Source organism: Ranitomeya imitator, chromosome 6, assembly GCF_032444005.1.
Source record: "Ranitomeya imitator isolate aRanImi1 chromosome 6, aRanImi1.pri, whole genome shotgun sequence".
Taxonomy (NCBI): domain Eukaryota; kingdom Metazoa; phylum Chordata; class Amphibia; order Anura; family Dendrobatidae; genus Ranitomeya; species Ranitomeya imitator.
Window position 1 is genome coordinate 428,805,658 of NC_091287.1, and position 18,987 is coordinate 428,824,644.

At 45.6% G+C, this 18,987-nt stretch overlaps 1 protein-coding gene across 3 annotated transcripts in view; it reads right to left on the reverse strand.

Annotated features, from left to right (window-relative positions):
• ATP6V1H (ATPase H+ transporting V1 subunit H) overlaps positions 1-18,987 on the reverse strand; it is a 235,209-nt gene that overhangs the window by 61,700 nt on the left and 154,522 nt on the right. For 2 of the 3 annotated variants that reach the window (XM_069731341.1, XM_069731342.1), the window contains exon 14: positions 1,343-1,456. In XM_069731341.1, coding sequence (XP_069587442.1) covers positions 1,343-1,456 — 114 coding nt within the window. Of the gene's footprint in view, positions 1-1,338; positions 1,457-18,987 lie in introns of those variants that run through there. The other variant, XM_069731344.1, reaches the window with a different exon arrangement.

Sequence of the window (18,987 nt, forward strand, 5' to 3'; positions counted from 1 at the left end):
GGGCAGATATGGAGCAATATGAACGGTGCAGAGCACTATATGGGGCACAGATATGGAGCAATATGAACAGTGCAGAGCACTATATGGGGCAGATATGGAGCAATATGAACAGTGCAGAGCACTATATGGGGCAGATATGGGGCAATATGAACGGTGCAGAGCACTATATGGGGCACAGATATGGAGCAATATGAACGGTGCAGAGCACTATATGGGGCACAGATATGGGGCAATATGAACGGTGCAGAGCACTATATGGGGCAGATATGGGGCAATATGAACGGTGCAGAGCACTATATGGGGCAGATATGGAGCAATATGAACGGTGCAGAGCACTATATGGGGCAGATATGGAGCAATATGAACAGTGCAGAGCACTATATGGGGCAGATATGGAGCAATATGAACGGTGCAGAGAACTATATGGGGCACAGATATGGGGCAATATGAACAGTGCAGAGCACTATATGGGGCAGATATGGGGCAATATGAACGGTGCAGAGCACTATATGGGGCAGATATGGAGCAATATGAACGGTGCAGAGCACTATATGGGGCAGATATGGAGCAATATGAACAGTGCAGAGCACTATATGGGGCAGATATGGAGCAATATGAACGGTGCAGAGCACTATATGGGGCACAGATATGGGGCAATATGAACGGTGCAGAGCACTATATGGGGCAGATATGGGGCAATATGAACGGTGCAGAGCACTATATGGGGCAGATATGGAGCAATATGAACAGTGCAGAGCACTATATGGGGCAGATATGGGGCAATATGAACGGTGCAGAGCACTATATGGGGCAGATATAGGGCAATATGAACGGTGCAGAGCACTATATGGGGCAGATATGGGGCAATATGAACAGTGCAGAGCACTATATGGCAGAGCTATGGGGAAATATGAACGGTGCAGAGCACTATATGGCAGAGCTATGGGGAAATATGAACGGTGCAGAGCACTATATGGCACAGCTATGGGGCAATAATGATCTATTTTTATTTTTGAAATTCACTGGTAAATGCTGCATTTCCACCCTAGGCTTATACTCGAGTCAATAAGTTTTCTCAGTTTTTTGTGGCAAAATTAGGGGGGTCGGCTTATACTCGGGTCGGCTTATACTCGAGTATATACGGTACCTTAAAACAGAAACAGAAATATTTTATTTAAAAGAAAGTAAAAAAAAATCGGTACATCTTTACCCCCATTACTTTTACATCTATGCATCAGATCTTTTACTTTTTTCCATTTTTGAACCCCATAAAAACATTTAAAAAAAAATCTAATGTAGCAAAATTAGTTTCACAGTCATTTATTCACAAGGAGCCACTTACCAGTTATGGACCATCAATTTCTGTACTGCCAGCAAAGCATTGTAGCGGACCTGTTGGTCTTCATGATGCATGTGGTTCATTACCAGCTGCTTCCCACCCAACTGCTCAATCACCCTGAAAGATGAAGAAAGACTCGTCATATAGATCACAATCACAGTCTGATCGATTTACCTGGGATGGCAGTAGCTCTGCAGAACGTCATGACTCATGAGAATAAAGCAGGTTCAGCTCATTTTCATATCACATAACTATCAATTAACCAATAATAGCTCCGGAGTTTACGGGAATTATTTTTGGAATAACAAACTGACATGTATAACTCCAAAGTCAGAGCTTCACCACTGGGAACACAATTCTGCAGCTTGTGATAAGCAGCTGACACTTATCATCCTAATCCTTCCACCGCCAACTCCTCCTCATCACTAGTCCCACAGACTCGCTGGTAACTCAAGTAGAGGCTCCTGTTCGGTAAGTAATAATAGAAGAATCTCCAATGTAGACAGGATTTAATAGCGGATTTCTACACAATCCAAGACCTCCAGTTGGTGGAAACAATAAGTATTGCAATAAAAAAAGGTTCACTAGGCTCAATATACAGAATAGTCAAAATAAAGGAAATCTGTCACATCAGTTTCCAAGCCAAAATCCACATCCATGCTTTAAAGGGAATCAGTCACCAGGTTTTTGCTATGTGACTTGAGATGGGGACAGAGACCCTGATTCCAGCAATACATCACTCGCTTTACTGGGTGCAGCAGTGGTGATAGAGTCACAGTTTCTCTGCTGCAGATCTAGCAGAGCTCTCCACACCACAGCTTCTATGTACATTGCATAGTGACAGATTGACTAATTAGTGCTGGGGGACGCGGTTGGACTACCCTGCACGTGCCAAGTTGTCCTGTAAATGGTGATCTCCTACTGATAAAATGTGGATTGTACTGAAACAGCAAAGCAAAGCCCAGACAGCCAACTATATACAGGACACTATAGACCTGCTGAATAAGCCATCCATGATAGGTCCCCTCCCCGACAGCACCATCCAAGCCACCATGGATGTTGACTCCTTATATTTTAACATCCCACACGAAGATGGACTTACCGCCTGCCGAATGTTTCTTGAGGCCAAAGGGATGCCTTTCGAGTCTGTAATAACACTTACCAGATTCATCCTCACACACAACGTTTTCTTTTTCGGTGAGGAGCTATATCTACAACACACCGGCTTTGCTATGGGAAGTAAAATGGCTCCCCAGTACGCCAACCTCTTCATGGCTAAACTGGAAAATGACTTTTTAACATCCCGCTCCATCAAACCCTTGGCCTATTTCAGTTACATCGATGACATCTTAATAATCTGGACCGAGTCCAAACAAGAACTTCTACATTTCCATGACAAATTCAACAAATTTCATCATGCCAGAAACTTGACATTGGACCACAAAAACAAAAATCAACTTTCTAGATACAACCATAAAAGTCCAAAATGGTTTGTTCCAAACATCAGTGTATCGGAAACCAATTGACCGTCCCACATACCTCAGATGAGACAGCTTCCATCCTAAACACATCAAAAAGTCCACTGTCTACAGCCAGGCCCTCAGATATCACCGTATCTGTTCCAGTCCTGAGGACAAGGATGAACACCTGACCCAGCTTAAAATGTCATTTTTAAATCAAGGTTACCATCCCACCTCCATTGATGATCAGATTACTAGGGCCACAGGGATCCCTAGAAGTATCTCAATACAGAAAAAAAGAGGAAAATCATCGTGTACCTCTGGTAGTGACCTACAACCCACAGCTTGAAATACTGAGAAAAACGGCTAAGAAACTTCACCATATCCTACACAAGGATGACCAGTTAAAAATATTATTCAAAGATCCCCCCCCACTTGCTATGTTACAGGCAACCTCCTATTTTAAGGAATATCATGATCCGAAGTTCAATGCCCTCAGACTCACCAAGAGGGACATATCCTCGCAATGGGAGGAGATGCAAAACCTGCATTCATATAGAGACCAACGACAAGATCCAAATCCCCAACACACAGCAGGACAATAAGATCCCTGGGACATTCACATGTTCCTCTTCCAATGTGGGGTATTTAATTCTATGCAGTATACGTCCTGTGGGGGGCCTCTATGTTGGAGAAACAGGACAGAGGCTGAGAGCAAGGATGAGGTCTCATCACCATACAATTACAGACAAAAAACATGTACCTGTGACCAAACATTTATGTGATCCAGGACACAACATAGACAATGTGAAAGTTGTCATTTTGAAAGGCAACTTCAAATCACAGAAACATGGTAGGGTCTGGGGATACAAATTCATTAACATCGTTGATTCTGTTCACACAGGACTCAATTTGCAGGAGGATTTATGGCCCACTATGAAATCTGAGCAATTTCCTCCAAAAACAATGAAGGCACCGCCAGCCCTTTGATCTCACGTGCATATGGGGTCCACAAAACTTTCACACCACTAATGAAGGATTCTCTCTTTAAGCCCAGTGTTTGTTTATTTAAATGTCCATTTATCACTCCATGCCTGTGCTCCTTACTGTATATCATTGGGTTTCCTCAAATATCTTGTCATATCAGCCTGATGAAAGCTAGCTCTATAACATCATTCACTATATTTTTGTTAGCCATTATAAGGTATCACACCCTCTTTGCTCCCCCTTTATGAAATCAATTTCCCAGTTTTTTCTGCATGTGAAATGACATACAGCAAGAGTGCTAGTCACAAAACTCAGACAATGCCTTAGAGTTCTGTGTGTTTGGCGGCAGGTCCAAACAGGAAATAAGATGGCTTTTTTTTTGGTACAATAATCAGACATCTTTGATTAGGGGCAAAATAACAGCCTGCAGATATGAGGAGCAAAATGCTGCAGAATATCTCAAAGTGTACAACAGCGGCCACTAGTGGTCAATCAGCAGAATCCTGACAACTATGTGCTACATGATGTTGTTTGCACATCAGACACCTACTTGGAAATCTAATCAGCACAGGGCATGGTGGGACAAGTGATGCACATTACAATCACATTATGGTAGAACAATAGGTTACACTATAAAGGTACCGTCACATTTAGCGACGCTGCAGCGATCTAGACAACGATGCCGATCGCTGCAGCGTCGCTATGTGGTCGCTGGAGAGCTGTCACGCAGACAGCTCTCCAGCGACCAACTATGCGAAGTCCCCTGGTAACCAGGGTAAACGTGTTTACCCTGGTTACCAGTGCAAATGTAAAAAAAACAATCACTACATACTTATATTCCGGTGTCTGTCCCCCAGCGCTCTGCTTCCCTGCTCTGACTGTGAGCACCGGCTGGCCGTAAAGCAAAGCGGTGACGTCACCGCTGTGCTTTACAGCCGGCCGGCACTGACAGTGCAGGGAAGCAGTTAAATAAATAAGGCAGCACACTGCAGCGCTAGAACACACAAACTTGAAATACGAAATTTGAACTGCATTACTGCACTAGAAATATGAAAAATGAGAGCGTTTAGCGCATAAAAATGGCCAATTTTATGTGTACCTGGTAGCCACTTTACGGCATCTCTCTTATACCAGGTCCTACCTGGCTACCAGGTACACATAAAATTGGCCATTTTTATGCGCTAAACGCTCTCATTTTTCATATTTCTAGTGCAGTAATGCAGTTCAAATTTCGTATTTCAAGTTTGTGTGTTCTAGCGCTGCAGTGTGCTGCCTTATTTAACTATATACGAGTTGGCGACTCTAGGTTCAGCACCTGTTCACACTTAGTCTATGTTTGGATGTGCAGGTCAGGTTTTTGAAATGTATTCTCTAGCCTTCTGATCGTGCACTCCGCCTTCTAGCCACAGGTGTTTTAATTACAGCAGGTCCAATACCCCTCCATAGAGAGAGAGAATTTTAGTCTAGGAAGAGGTTTCACATGTACCCATTCAGATGGATATGTTTATTCTCAGCGAGGTAAGGCAAGCGTAGGACCTGGTATAAGAGAGATGCCGTAAAGTGGCTACCAGGTACACATAAAATTGGCCATTTTTATGCGCTAAACGCTCTCATTTTTCATATTTCTAGTGCAGTAATGCAGTTCAAATTTCGTATTTCAAGTTTGTGTGTTCTAGCGCTGCAGTGTGCTGCCTTATTTATTTAACTATATACGAGTTGGCAACTCTAGGTTCAGCACCTGTTCACACTTAGTCTATGTTTGGATGTGCAGGTCAGGTTTTTGAAAGTGCAGGGAAGCAGAGCGCCGGGGGACAGACACCGGAATGTAAGTATGTAGTGTTTGTTTTTTTTTACATTTACACTGGTAACCAGGGTAAACATCGGGTTACTAAGCACGGCCCTGCACTTAGTAACCCGATGTTTACCCTGGTTACTAGTGAAGACATCGCTGTGCTTCTCTGCACTCCTCCTGCATCCTGTGTCAACGCCCGCCAGCCGGAAAGCAGAGCGGTGACGTCACCGCTCTGCTTTCCGGCCGCTGTGCTCACGGTCAGTGCAGGAAAGCAGAGCGCCGGGGACAGACAGCTGAAGGTAAGTATGTAGTGTTTGTTTTTTTACTTTTACGATGGTAACCAGGGTAAACATCGGGTTACTAAGCGCGGCCCTGCGCTTAGTAACCCAATGTTTACCCTGGCTACCAGCATCGTTGGTCGCTGGAGAGCTGTCTGTGTGACAGCTCTCCAGCGACCAAACAGCGACGCTGCAGGGATCGACATCGTTGTCGGTATCGCTGCAGCGTCGCTTAGTGTGAAGGTACCTTTAGACACTTGAAATCTGCACCTGCAGAGCTCCACCTAAGATATGCACATCATTGAGCGCAGTCAAGTTTCTAACATAGAAACTAATCGTATCTGCAGTTTACCAGTTTATTTCATTAGTTGCACACTCCTCTCATTTCATTATGTAGCAGTTTAATTACTTAAGCCCTTAGCGCGAAACGATCTCCAACCAGCAACACGATTGCCAGTTTGCGTTGGTTTCATGCCCTGTTCACACAGGCAGACCAAGCTCTTTAAGGCTTCTTTCACACTTCCGTTTTTTACAATCTGCACAGGATCCGTCAAAATGTTGAAAAGAAGGATCCTGTGCAGATTGTAAAAAACGGGTGCACTGGGCCTGTTTTTGAGACGGACCCGTCGTGGCTATGTGCACCTGTTGTGTATGCCTCTTCGCAGTGGTATTCCGCTGCGAAAACGCATACACAACGCAACCCAGGTTAAAAATAATAATAATTAAAACAAAAAAATCGCAATATTCTTACCTTCCGGCGTCCCGCGCAGCGTTACCGATGCCCGTGATGCTCCCGGCAGCTAGCGTTCCCAGTAATGCCTTGCGTTCAATGACCTCTGATGACGTAGTGGTCTCGCGAGACATAGGGTCATTTCACAATTCATCACTGGGAACGGCAGCTGCCGGGAGCATCGCGAGCATCAGTAACGCTGCACGGGACGCCGGAAGGTAAGAATATTGTGATTTTTTCTTTTTAATTTTTAACATTATATCTAGTTACTATTGATGCTGCATAGGCAGCATCAATAGCAAGAGAGAGAATTTACTTGACTGGAAATTCTTCTGCGCATGCTCAGTTTCAAAAGACGGAACCCGTCGCTGGATTCCTGCTTTTGAAAGTCAGCGACGGATCCTGCGTCCAAAGGCTTCCATTATAGCCAACGACGGGGAGCGCAGGATGCGTCGCTAAGCAATTTTCCGACGTACAGAAAAAAACGTTCCTCTGTGCGTTGTCCCTGCCCGACGGACAGCAATTTTCCGATGGATCTAGTGCACGACGGATGAAACGGAAGGCCACCCGTCACAATCCGTCGCTAATACAAGTCTATGAGAAAAAACAGGATCCAGCAAAAAAATTTGCTGGATCCTGTTTTTTTCAGAAATCGACGGATTTCGACGGGAGCTCAGAGACGGAAGTGTGAAAGAGGCCTAAGAGATCGCTCAGCGCACATAGGCTGGAATTGTTCTCCGCAGTCCAGGTTCTGTTTGCACAGGATGATGTGATACAGGCAATGATAATCTTTCGAGGAAACCAAACATTAACTTCACTGGACAAACAAGAATTTTGCTTGCGGTCAGGTCGCGGTCACACTATCTCTAGTAATGCTCTCTTTCAGCCCCTTTACTCTGGCTGCCTGTTGTAAAATCAAATAGATTGAGACAGAGAACTAAATGAACTATATGTGATGACGGTAGCTTTTCTATACCTGCAGTGGTAACTGGCTAGTAATACAGTCCTGTGATTACAGCTGCCTCTGCACTGATATGGTTAATATGTTCATTCTGTGCACACAGACTGACATTGTTCTCAGCAGCACATGTCCCGATTATGCAAGATTGTGTGCTGCCAAGAAGGGTAATTTGTCAGCAAGCTTAAAAATTATTTCACCAGTCACACAAGCATTTTGCTCATTTGTGGGCCAACTGACTGCCTGCTTAGATAGCGGAAAGGTCTGGACGCTCGGTCACGACTACACAGGCCCTTAGATATCCTGTTGCACATATACAGTTACATGCCTAAACAGTTTGGACAAGGAAAGAAAAACAAAATGAGCATCTTTTGGTAAACACAAAATAGACAAAGATGGCCATTCTCGCTCACCTGATAATTTAGATAGCATTTCTATTAAAAAGGAAAAAAACAATGTCCGTTTGTGCCCAGCAGCTCTTCCCATGACAATCACTGCATGTCATCTGTTATGGGCGATTCTTAATGCAAATGGCAAGCTGCTAATGTACAAGCACAAATGCGACTTATGTTTATTTCCCCCTCACTGAAAAAGCACATTATCTCCAAGAGTCTCATACACTGACTACGGAGGAACAGTTTATAAATGACGACTAGAAAAGAAAAAGGTCACTAAATCACAACATTTTATGCTAAAACAATAAATGACTCCAGCATTTTTTTCTATTTCAGCGCTGGAGTTGCGTAACTAATCCAAGTTCCCTGCCTCTAGTATTATACTCACCCACTGTGACCAAACCTTCTGACTGACCGGAAGTCAGAGCTAACGGTCACACGCCCTCAATGTCAGTATATAAGCGCCTTGTTCTAGGGTCAGAGGTAACGGTCACACACTCTCAATGTCAGTCTATAAGCGCCTTGTTCTAGGGTCAGAGGTAACGGTCACACACCCTCAATGTCAGACTATGAGCGCCTTGTTCTGGGGTTAGAGGTAACGGTCACACGCCCTCAATGTCAGTATATAAGCGCCTTGTTCTAGGGTCAGAGGTAACGGTCACACACTCTCAATGTCAGTATATAAGCGCCTTGTTCTAGGGTCAGAGGTAACGGTCACACGCCCTCAATGTCAGTATATAAGCGCCTTGTTCTGGGGTCAGAGGTAACGGTCACACGCTCTCAATGTCAGTCTATAAGCGCCTTGTTCTGGGGTTAGAGGTAACGGTCACACACTCTCAATGTCAGTCTATGAGCGCCTTGTTCTGGGGTTAGAGGTAACGGTCACACACTCTCAATGTCAGTCTATGAGCACCTTGTTCTAGGGTCAGAGGTAACGGTCACACACTCTCAATGTCAGTCTATGAGCACCTTGTTCTAGGGTCAGAGGTAACGGTCACACACTCTCAATGTCAGTCTATAAGCGCCTGGTTGTGGGGTCAAAGGTAACGGTCACACGTTCTCAATGTCAGTCTATAAGCGCCTTGTTCTGGGGTCAGAGGTAACAGTCACACGCTCTCAATGTCAGTCTGTGAGCACCTTGTTCTGGGTTCAGAGGTAACGGTCACACACCCTCAATGTCAGACTATGAGCGCCTTGTTCTGGGGTCAGAGGTAACGGTCACACGCTCTCAATGTCAGTCTATGAGCGCCTAGTTCTAGGGTCAGAGGTAACGGTCACACACTCTCAATGTCAGTCTATGAGCGCCTTGTTCTAGGGTCAGAGGTAACGGTCACACGCCCTCAATGTCAGTATATAAGCGCCTTGTTCTAGGGTCAGAGGTAACGGTCACACGCCCTCAATGTCAGTATATAAGCGCCTTGTTCTGGGGTCAGAGGTAACGGTCACACGCTCTCAATGTCAGTATATAAGCGCCTTGTTCTAGGGTCAGAGGTAACGGTCACACGCTCTCAATGTCAGTATATAAGCGCCTTGTTCTAGGGTCAGAGGTAACGGTCACACGCCCTCAATGTCAGTATATAAGCGCCTTGTTCTGGGGTCAGAGGTAACGGTCACACGCTCTCAATGTCAGTCTATAAGCGCCTTGTTCTGGGGTTAGAGGTAACGGTCACACACTCTCAATGTCAGTCTATGAGCGCCTTGTTCTGGGGTTAGAGGTAACGGTCACACACTCTCAATGTCAGTCTATGAGCACCTTGTTCTAGGGTCAGAGGTAACGGTCACACACTCTCAATGTCAGTCTATGAGCGCCTAGTTCTAGGGTCAGAGGTAACGGTCACACACTCTCAATGTCAGTCTATGAGCACCTGGTTCTGGGGTCAGAGGTAACGGTCACACACTCTCAATGTCAGTCTATGAGCGCCTAGTTCTAGGGTCAGAGGTAACGGTCACACACTCTCAATGTCAGTCTATAAGCGCCTTGTTCTGGGGTCAGAGGTAACAGTCACACCCTCTCAATGTCAGTCTATAAGCGCCTTGTTCTGGGTTCAGAGGTAACGGTCACACGCTCTCAATGTCAGTCTATAAGCGCCTTGTTCTGGGGTCAGAGATAATGGTCACACGCTCACAATGTCAGTCTATAAGCGCCTTGTTCTGGGGTCAGAGGTAACGGTCACACACTCTCAATGTCAGTCTATAAGCGCCTTGTTCTGGGGTCAGAGGTAACAGTCACACCCTCTCAATGTCAGTCTATAAGCGCCTTGTTCTGGGTTCAGAGGTAACGGTCACACACTCTCAATGTCAGTCTATAAGCGCCTTGTTCTGGGGTCAGAGGTAACAGTCACACACCCTCAATGTCAGACTATGAGCGCCTTGTTCTGGGGTCAGAGGTAACGGTCACACGCTCTCAATGTCAGTCTATGAGCGCCTAGTTCTAGGGTCAGAGGTAACGGTCACACACTCTCAATGTCAGTCTATGAGCACCTGGTTCTGGGGTCAGAGGTAACGGTCACACACTCTCAATGTCAGTCTATGAGCGCCTAGTTCTAGGGTCAGAGGTAACGGTCACACACTCTCAATGTCAGTCTATAAGTGCCTTGTTCTAGGGTCAGAGGTAACGGTCACACACTCTCAATGTCAGTCTATAAGCGCCTTGTTCTAAGGTCAGAGGTAACGGTCACACACTCTCAATGTCAGTCTATAAGCGCCTTGTTCTAGGGTCAGAGGTAACGGTCACACACTCTCAATGTCAGTCTATAAGCGCCTTTTTCTAGGGTCAGAGCTAACGGTCACACACTCTCAATGTCAGTCTATAAGCGCCTTGTTCTAGGGTCAGAGGTAACGGTCACACACTCTCAATGTCAGTCTAAGCGCCTTGTTCTAGGGTCAGAGGTAACGGTCACACACTCTCAATGTCAGTCTAAGCGCCTTGTTCTAGGGTCAGAGCTAACGATCACACGCTCTCAATGTCAGTCTATGAGCGCCTGGTTCTGGGGTCAGAGGTAACGGTCACACACTCTCAATGTGAGTCTATGAGCGCCTGGTTCTGGGGTCAGAGGTAACGGTCACACACTCTCAATGTCAGTCTATAAGTGCCTTGTTCTAGGGTCATAGATAATGGTCACACACTCTCAATGTCAGTCTATAAGCGCCTGGTTGTGGGGTCAAAGGTAACGGTCACACGTTCTCAATGTCAGTCTATAAGCGCCTTGTTCTGGGGTCAGAGGTAACAGTCACACGCTCACAATGTCAATCTGTGAGCACCTTGTTCTGGGTTCAGAGGCAACAGTCACACACTCTCAATGTCAGTCTATAAGCGCCTTGTTCTGGGGTCAGAGATAATGGTCACACGCTCACAATGTCAGTCTATAAGCGCCTTGTTCTGGGGTCAGAGGTAATGGTCACACGCTCTCAATGTCAGTCTATGAGCATCTTGTTCTGGGGTCAGAGCTAACGGTCACACGCTCTCAATATCAGTCTATAAGTGCCTTGTTCTAGGGTCATAGATAATGGTCACACACTCTCAATGTCAGTCTATAAGCGCCTTGTTCTGGGGTCAGAGGTAACGGTCACACACTCTCAATGTTAGTCTATGAGCACCTTGTTCTGGGGTCAGAGGTAACGGTCACACGCTCTCAATGTCAGTCTATGAGCGCCTTGTTCTGTGGTCAGAGGTAATGGTCACATGCTCTCAATGTTAGTCTATAAGCGCCTTGTTCTGGGGTCAGAGGTAACGGTCACACACTCTCAATGTCCGTCTATGAACGCCTTGTTCTTGGTTGAGTTGTGACTTTCGGATTGCCTAGCAAAGAATGGGGGCTTTGGCAAATCACAAATTCCTGGAGACTACAGGAGCGGCGCTAATAAAAGATGAAGATGGTGGCTGGTAATATAATACTAGGGGAAGGAACTTAAGATGACTGAATTGATGAGCCACTGACGATAGGCTGCATAGGTAACAGGCAGTGAGCAGAAAACTCTTGTCTTATGTAGCCCATAAAGTGACACTCCCGCCAAATATTTTATTGCCCGTGTAAATGTATATGTAGTGTAGTGCAGGAGCAGTAATATGCTCATTGACTGCCATGTTTCTCATTATACAGTGCCGGTCCAATCATCTTTTGGGTCACGTGACTGCTATTCCGAGATGCTGTCTCACACCTGTCGTTATCACAATGTAAGGCAATGGAGTCTTGTTCTGACATTCCATAGACTATCACTGTATAAGCCATGTCTAGCTCAAACACAGAGTCCAGCATGATCCATAAAGTTGGAACTTCAGTTCCTTGAACCAGAAGAGGACTGGAACAGCACAGGAAGCAATGGAAGATGGTGACTGATGCGTATATTACCGCACTTATGCAACACATACATTTACAATGGGTTAAGTAAAAAAAAAGTTTGCTGGGAGTGCTTTAACTACATAGATACAAAGGAAAACCACAACAATTATTGCATTTACCAAGGCCACCAGGAATTATGAGCAGGTAGCCGAGAGTTATAATATGTAATTCTAGCTGCTTTACTGATAGATATTTTTTAATTAAATGTAAAAAATGTATGCAGACAACTGCTCAGCTCCCCCTTGTGGTGGCTTTGTGCAGCCAGAAATGTATATTTTAACTTTATAACTTTAAAGGGAAATTGACAGTGTGAATAAGAAAACATAGATCTGACTAGTATAGAGATATTAAAAGTTTACCCCTGGCCATGAAATTTGGGTTGAAAGCAGGTGCCACTTTTGAAACATATACCGAATTTATTGCATATGTCACCACTTCCACCAAACCAAAATACTTAGCAGGGGCAATAATGGACAAGAAACAGAATCTGCCTGGGTACAGAATGCTCAGTAATCTCAATGTAAGATAAAACGAAGGTAAAACAAAGTATAAAAACTATTTAATTTTGCTCTCTCAGCGTCTCATTCATTGAATGGTTCGGCGAGGCGTTGATGATGGAATGAAAGGACAAATATATTGCAGCCTTCTAGGAATTTTCTTGTTTTCATATTCTATATGTAGGCCAGAGGGCTTTTATTTATGACTGTACATTGCATTCATTGCTAAGAATTGTGTGCACACATGGAAACAAAAGGTTGAAAGACTCTCACCTTTATGTTCCCTTTAAAAGGGGTTTATATTTATTTCTGAAGAAAATGGTATTTCTGACCATTTCAAATTACTGTTATTATAAATAAGGCATGTTGTAAAGACATGTTGTAAGGACGTAGTATATAGAATTGGTAATACTGCCTGCCGTGTGGATCTTTGAATGGACTCGATATTAAGTATTTGAGTTTGCGCAGTCAATCTTCATTCTTCAGTCATCGTAGGGGTATGAGCACACAACATCTGCTCCAAAACCTGCCGGAAAATGCGCTAAATGCCCCAAAATGAACACATACAATGCTATGTAAAAAAGACTTAAGGTACCGTCACACTGAACGATATCGCTAGCGATCCGTGACGTTGCAGCGTCCTGGATAGCGATATCATTCAGTTTGACACGCAGCAGCGATCAGGATCCTGCTGTGATGTCGTTGGTCGCTGCAGAAAGTCCAGCACTTTATTTCGTCGCTGGACTCCCTGCAGACATCGCTGAATCGGCGTGTGTGACGCCGATTCAGCGATGTCTTCACTGGTAACCAGGGTAAACATCGGGTTACTAAGCGCAGGGCCGCGCTTAGTAACCTGATGTTTACCCTGGTTACCAGCGTAAAAGTAAAAAAAAAAAAAACACTACTTACTTACCTTCCGCTGTGTCCCCGGCGCTGTGCTTCTCTGCACTGGCTGTGAGCGCCGGCCAGCCGGAAAGCAGAGCGGTGACGTCACTGCTCTGCTTTCTGGCCGCTGTGCTCACAGCCAGTGCAGGAAAGCACAGCGCCGGGGACAGACAGCGGAAGGTAAGTATGTAGTGTTTGTTTTTTTTACTTTTTACTTTTACGATGGTAACCAGGGTAAACATCGGGTTACTAAGCGCGGCCCTGCGCTTAGTAACCCGATGTTTACCCTGGTTACCGGCATCGTTGGTCGCTGGAGAGCTGTCTATGTGACAGCTCTCCAGCGACCAAACAGCATCGCTGCAGCGATCGACATCGTTGTCGGTATCGCTGCAGCGTCGCTTAGTGTGGTAGCCCCTTTACGGCATCTCTCTTATAGGTTTCACATGTACCCATTCAGATGGAGACGTGTATTCTCAGCGAGGTAAGGCAAGTTTAGGACCTGGTATAAGAGAGATGCCGTAAAGGGGCTACCATGTACACATAAAATTGGCCATTTTTATGCGCTAAAAGCTCTCATTTTTCATATTTCTAGTGCAGTAATGCAGTTCAAATTTCGTGTTTTCAAGTTTACATGTTTTAGCACTGCAGTGTGCTGCCTTATTTACTTTACTATATACGAGTTGGCGACTCTAGGTTCAGCACCTGTTCACACTTAGTCTATGTTTGGATGTGCCGGTCAGGTTTTTGAAATGCCTTCCAGCAAGAGCCTAGCCTGCCTGCTTCCAGCAAGAGCCTAGCCTGCCTGCCTTCCAGCAAGAGCCTACCTGCCATTAGCCATGTCTTCTTCTGGGAGCCCTCCCTCTAGTCGGCAGCGCACTGAGGTGAATATATCTTTTTTATATAATTTCTCGCTCAAGCTCTCTTGCGCTCTCTCTGTCTTGCTCTCTCTCTGTCTAGCGTGCGCTCTCTCTCTCTGTCTAGCTCTCTGGCTAGCTCTCTCTGTCTAGCGCGCTCTCTCTGTATATATAGAGGGGAAGGGGTGGAGAAAGATCTGGAGCGGGATCACAATTGGTATGTTTCTTTCATGCATCGCAGAACCACAAACCACACACTACACCCAACACATAAAAACAAAAGATTACAGAAAGAACAATGCACACAACACATAGAAACTGATCATTGAACACATCGCACAACATGAACAAAATGATCATTATAGATATCAAAATGTACACAACACATAAATAGGCTAACTACAAGCACATACGTTTTATGTTTTTCTTTTAGAGTTCGGATTCTGGTGCTCCATCAAGAGGACCTCCATGTGGCTCCAGGGTCGTCGGCGTGAGAGTCGTGGCGGCCGTCATCGTGTAAGCAGCTTTTTTTTTGTATTTTCTTTATGTTTTGAATCTAATTTTATTCTTTTGCCCTTTTTTTATAACAGGCTTCACAGCGTGCTCCTGATTCGGACGGTGAGGAGGTCGGCCTCAACATTGACCTCCTCATCGATCTGATCCGAGACAGGGAGCCGCTGTGGAACATGGGTGACCGCCGCCATGCGGATGTCATAGTGACCCGTCGACTCTGGGAACAAGTATGCCAACAGCTAGTTGAGAACTGGAAGGACCTCGATGTTCAGGCCCAGAATCAAGAACGTAAGTATACACAGTTCAGTTATGTTGATGCATTCTAAGTATTGTATCTTAACCAATTTGTGTTTCTCCTTTTTTACAGGTGAGAGGATTGTGAAGCGGTGGCGGTCTATCAGGGATCGCTTTAAGAAGGCATTCAACAAAGATGCGGACCCCGAGTGGTTCTGGAGGACGCAGGAGCAGATACAAATATGCCCAAGCCCTGTCGTTCCTCAGGTCAACGATGGTGACCCGAAGGTAAATATTACCCACCACATGTAATAAGCAATGTTTTACATGTCCAACCCTCTTTTGTTGTTTCAGCAAGGGCCATGCAATGTCAGTATATTAATTACTTTTTTTTCTTTGTTCCACAGCACTGTCGGGAGCACTCGGGAGCTTGCAGCTGCGTTGAACCCTTCTGGGGCGATCCCTCAGGAGTCCGCCACCGAGGGACACTTCGACAGTCCCAGCCCCTCTGCAACTTCTCAGCCTTCCAACCCATCTGATACCTCAGTACCATCCACCAGCCCTGGAGCATCCTGGCCGGTTCCATTGCATGAATCTGCTGGTGAGGATATAGCTTTTCCTGTACCCCCCACCCCTCTGCTGCTGCCACCTCTAGTACACCTGTGGCTTCGGGGCGCCAGCGGCAGAGGAGTCCGGTACAGAGCTATGCGCCAGAGTTCTTGCACCTGAACACATCCTTCCAGAACTGTCTCAAAGTTTTGTCCGAGCAAATGGCTGCAGGTTTCAATTTAATAAATAAAAGCATACTCGAGTTGCATACACTTCTGCTAACGATGCGTTCAGAGGCAAGTCAGTCACCGAACCACACTTTTTCCGGTCGGAACTCGAGCAAATGGAGAAGCTATCTACTGATCAGCAGATGCAAGTAATGGAAGCCTGCCAATCTACTCTAGCGCTCATTGCCTCTAAAGCCACCGCACTTGCCACCCCTCCTGCACCTGCCCCCCCTTCAGTCACTGTCCACACTACAGCCACTACCATCCTCCTGACCCATAACAGCAACATGCCCGAGCCCCGTCCCACCAACCTCACCATTACCCACATCGTGACCATGCCCCGTCCCACCATCCAGACCACTACCAGCGTCCCCTGCCCGTGCCCCTTCCCACCATCCAAACCAGTATGAACATCACTCCCCATACCAGTTTCCAACAACATCTTCTGCGCCTCCTCTCCCTGCCCACTACCACCAGCTTCATTCACCCGTCATGTCCCAACCCCCTTCTCCACCCATCAACGCTTCAGCCTCCCAAACCTCCCAAACCATCAGCTACACCCCTCCATCATACCAAATTCCTAACCCAACTCCCAGTTTCCTGTCCACCCGTTCACTTCCTTTCTCCACCCCTTCACCACTACCTATTGATCCTTCCCCACCACCACCACCACATTCCTCTCTCCACACTCCCACTGTCGAAGTGTCCCTATCGGACAGCCCCTCCAGCACTTTTTCCACCCCGACATATTCAAACCTCTAAGTTTTGGAGCAGCCAAATAAAGTTTATTTTTGTGTTGCCAAACAGAATTTTATTACGGTTTTGTTCAAAAAAAGTTGTAATAAAACTGTGTTTTTAAAGCAAATTTGTATTTTATTTAGAAGGTATAGTTAACACTTGGGTTAAAGATGGTTTATTGGTAGAGGTAAAATACTTTGGGTAGAACCCAAACAGGTACACAACTTGGGTAAAAGAAGGTAAAATACTTTGGGTAGAACCCAAAGAGGTACGCAACTTCGGTAAAAGGTAAAATACTGTTACAAAGTCAAAGACAAATTGTTCAAACTCTCTCATCCTGCCAGTCTATTCTTCCTTCCGGTGACAAAGTATTCTGCGAATTGGTCCCTAATTTGGGACACTGTCACAGAACTTCCATATTTAATGTTGTAATAATCAGCCAAGGTGGTTTCTTCAGAGTAGTCCTCAAAGGAAATCTGTTCCTTGGATATCACATAATTGTGCAGGACAACACAAGCTGTCACCACCTCGTCAACACTGTCTGTATTCAAGTTTATAGATGTCAGTAAAACTCTCCATTTGGTGGTCAAAATCCCAAAAGCGCACTCAACCATTCTCCGTGCACGTGTGAGGCGGTAGTTAAAAATTCTTTTAGTTTGGACTAATCCATGACTGGAGTAGGGTTTCAGCAGATGTTCTGACAGCTGGAAGGCTTCATCCCCAACACAAACAAAAGGCATTGGTGGCCTAGAGGTTTGAGGCAGTGGTCTTGGGGGGGGGGGGGGGGGGGGAATTGAAAGGTGTTTCCATACAAATGACGCCCCATTGCAGACAGTTTGAAAACTTGGGAATCATTATCCACCGCTACAAATTTGTAATCCGCATCGGCGATGGCCATCAGCAAAATGGAAAAGTACTTTTTATAGCTAAAATATTCTGATCCCGAACCAGCCGGTTTCACGATATGGATATGTTTCCCGTCCACCGTGCCCAAGCAATTGGGAAACTGACACACTTGCTGGAATTTCTCGGCTACTTCCAACCAAATCTTCATTGTGGGATGTGGTATAAATTCATCGTGCAAATAGTCCGACAGTGCACGGCAAGTGTGCTTTACAATTCCGGAGATGGTGGAAATTCCCAGTCTGAACTGGAAATGTAGTGACGAAAGATTCTCCAGTAGCAAGGAATCTGTGAACAAAATCAAGGCAGAAATTACTTCAAAATCAAATTACAATCAATTAAAGTGTACTACAGGAGTATATACAATAAAAATGGCTAAAGTATTTTTTATTTAATAAAAGACCTACAATAAAAATGGCTTACCGAAGAGTGACCATCAGACGCTCGGCCGGTGAAATAGAGAATCGGCAATATGTATCACTCCTTCGGATGAGATGTTCAATTCGGTCCACCAATAGATCAAAGTTCTCTGCTTTCAACCGCAAATATGAGAAAATTTCTCTGGGTTTCATCGTAGCTCCATGTGCAGTGTAGAAAACACCCCACGTGTCATTCTCCGTGCGGCGATGGGGTGGATCCACAAACGGCGTCGGCGCAGACGCATGATGCGTTGTCTCTCTCGCCCCTTCTCCAGAACACTTGCTTTCAAGCGATTCGCCTCCACGTTGTTCTGCAGAATCTTCGCAATAACGACATCCATCTTCTCTCCAAACACTTGCTCCTCTCCAACCTGTGACTGATGGGCTGTAGGAAGACTGTATATATAGTTTTGAGGGGGCCAATCACATTTTGGAGCCTCCCAGGGGCGCTCTTAAAAACCGGATCCGTCAAAAACCAGCTGGAAAACCGGACGCCAACCGGATGGGACGGATCTGGTTTCTCGCGGGATCCTGACATCGGATCCGGCTGAAATTAGGATCCGTCCCATCCGGTTTTCACAAATCACTCCGGATCCGGCGCTGTGGCGCGATGTCGGCACCGCCATGCGGCGAAAAAACTGATGTGTGAAACCAGCCTTTGTTAGCCAATCCCTACAGGTGTTGTGACTGTCGAACAACCACGAGACATGCAGTCGCGGGGACTACATCATAGTATTCGAGCACGTCGAAAACACTCAGGACAGCACAGGAGTATGCTCGGAAAACACCCTATCCCAGCACGTTCGCTCATCACTAGTGACTACCTAATATCAGTTAAAAAATAAAAGAGCCACAAGGCAGGCACAGTAATATTAAATCTATAGGTAAC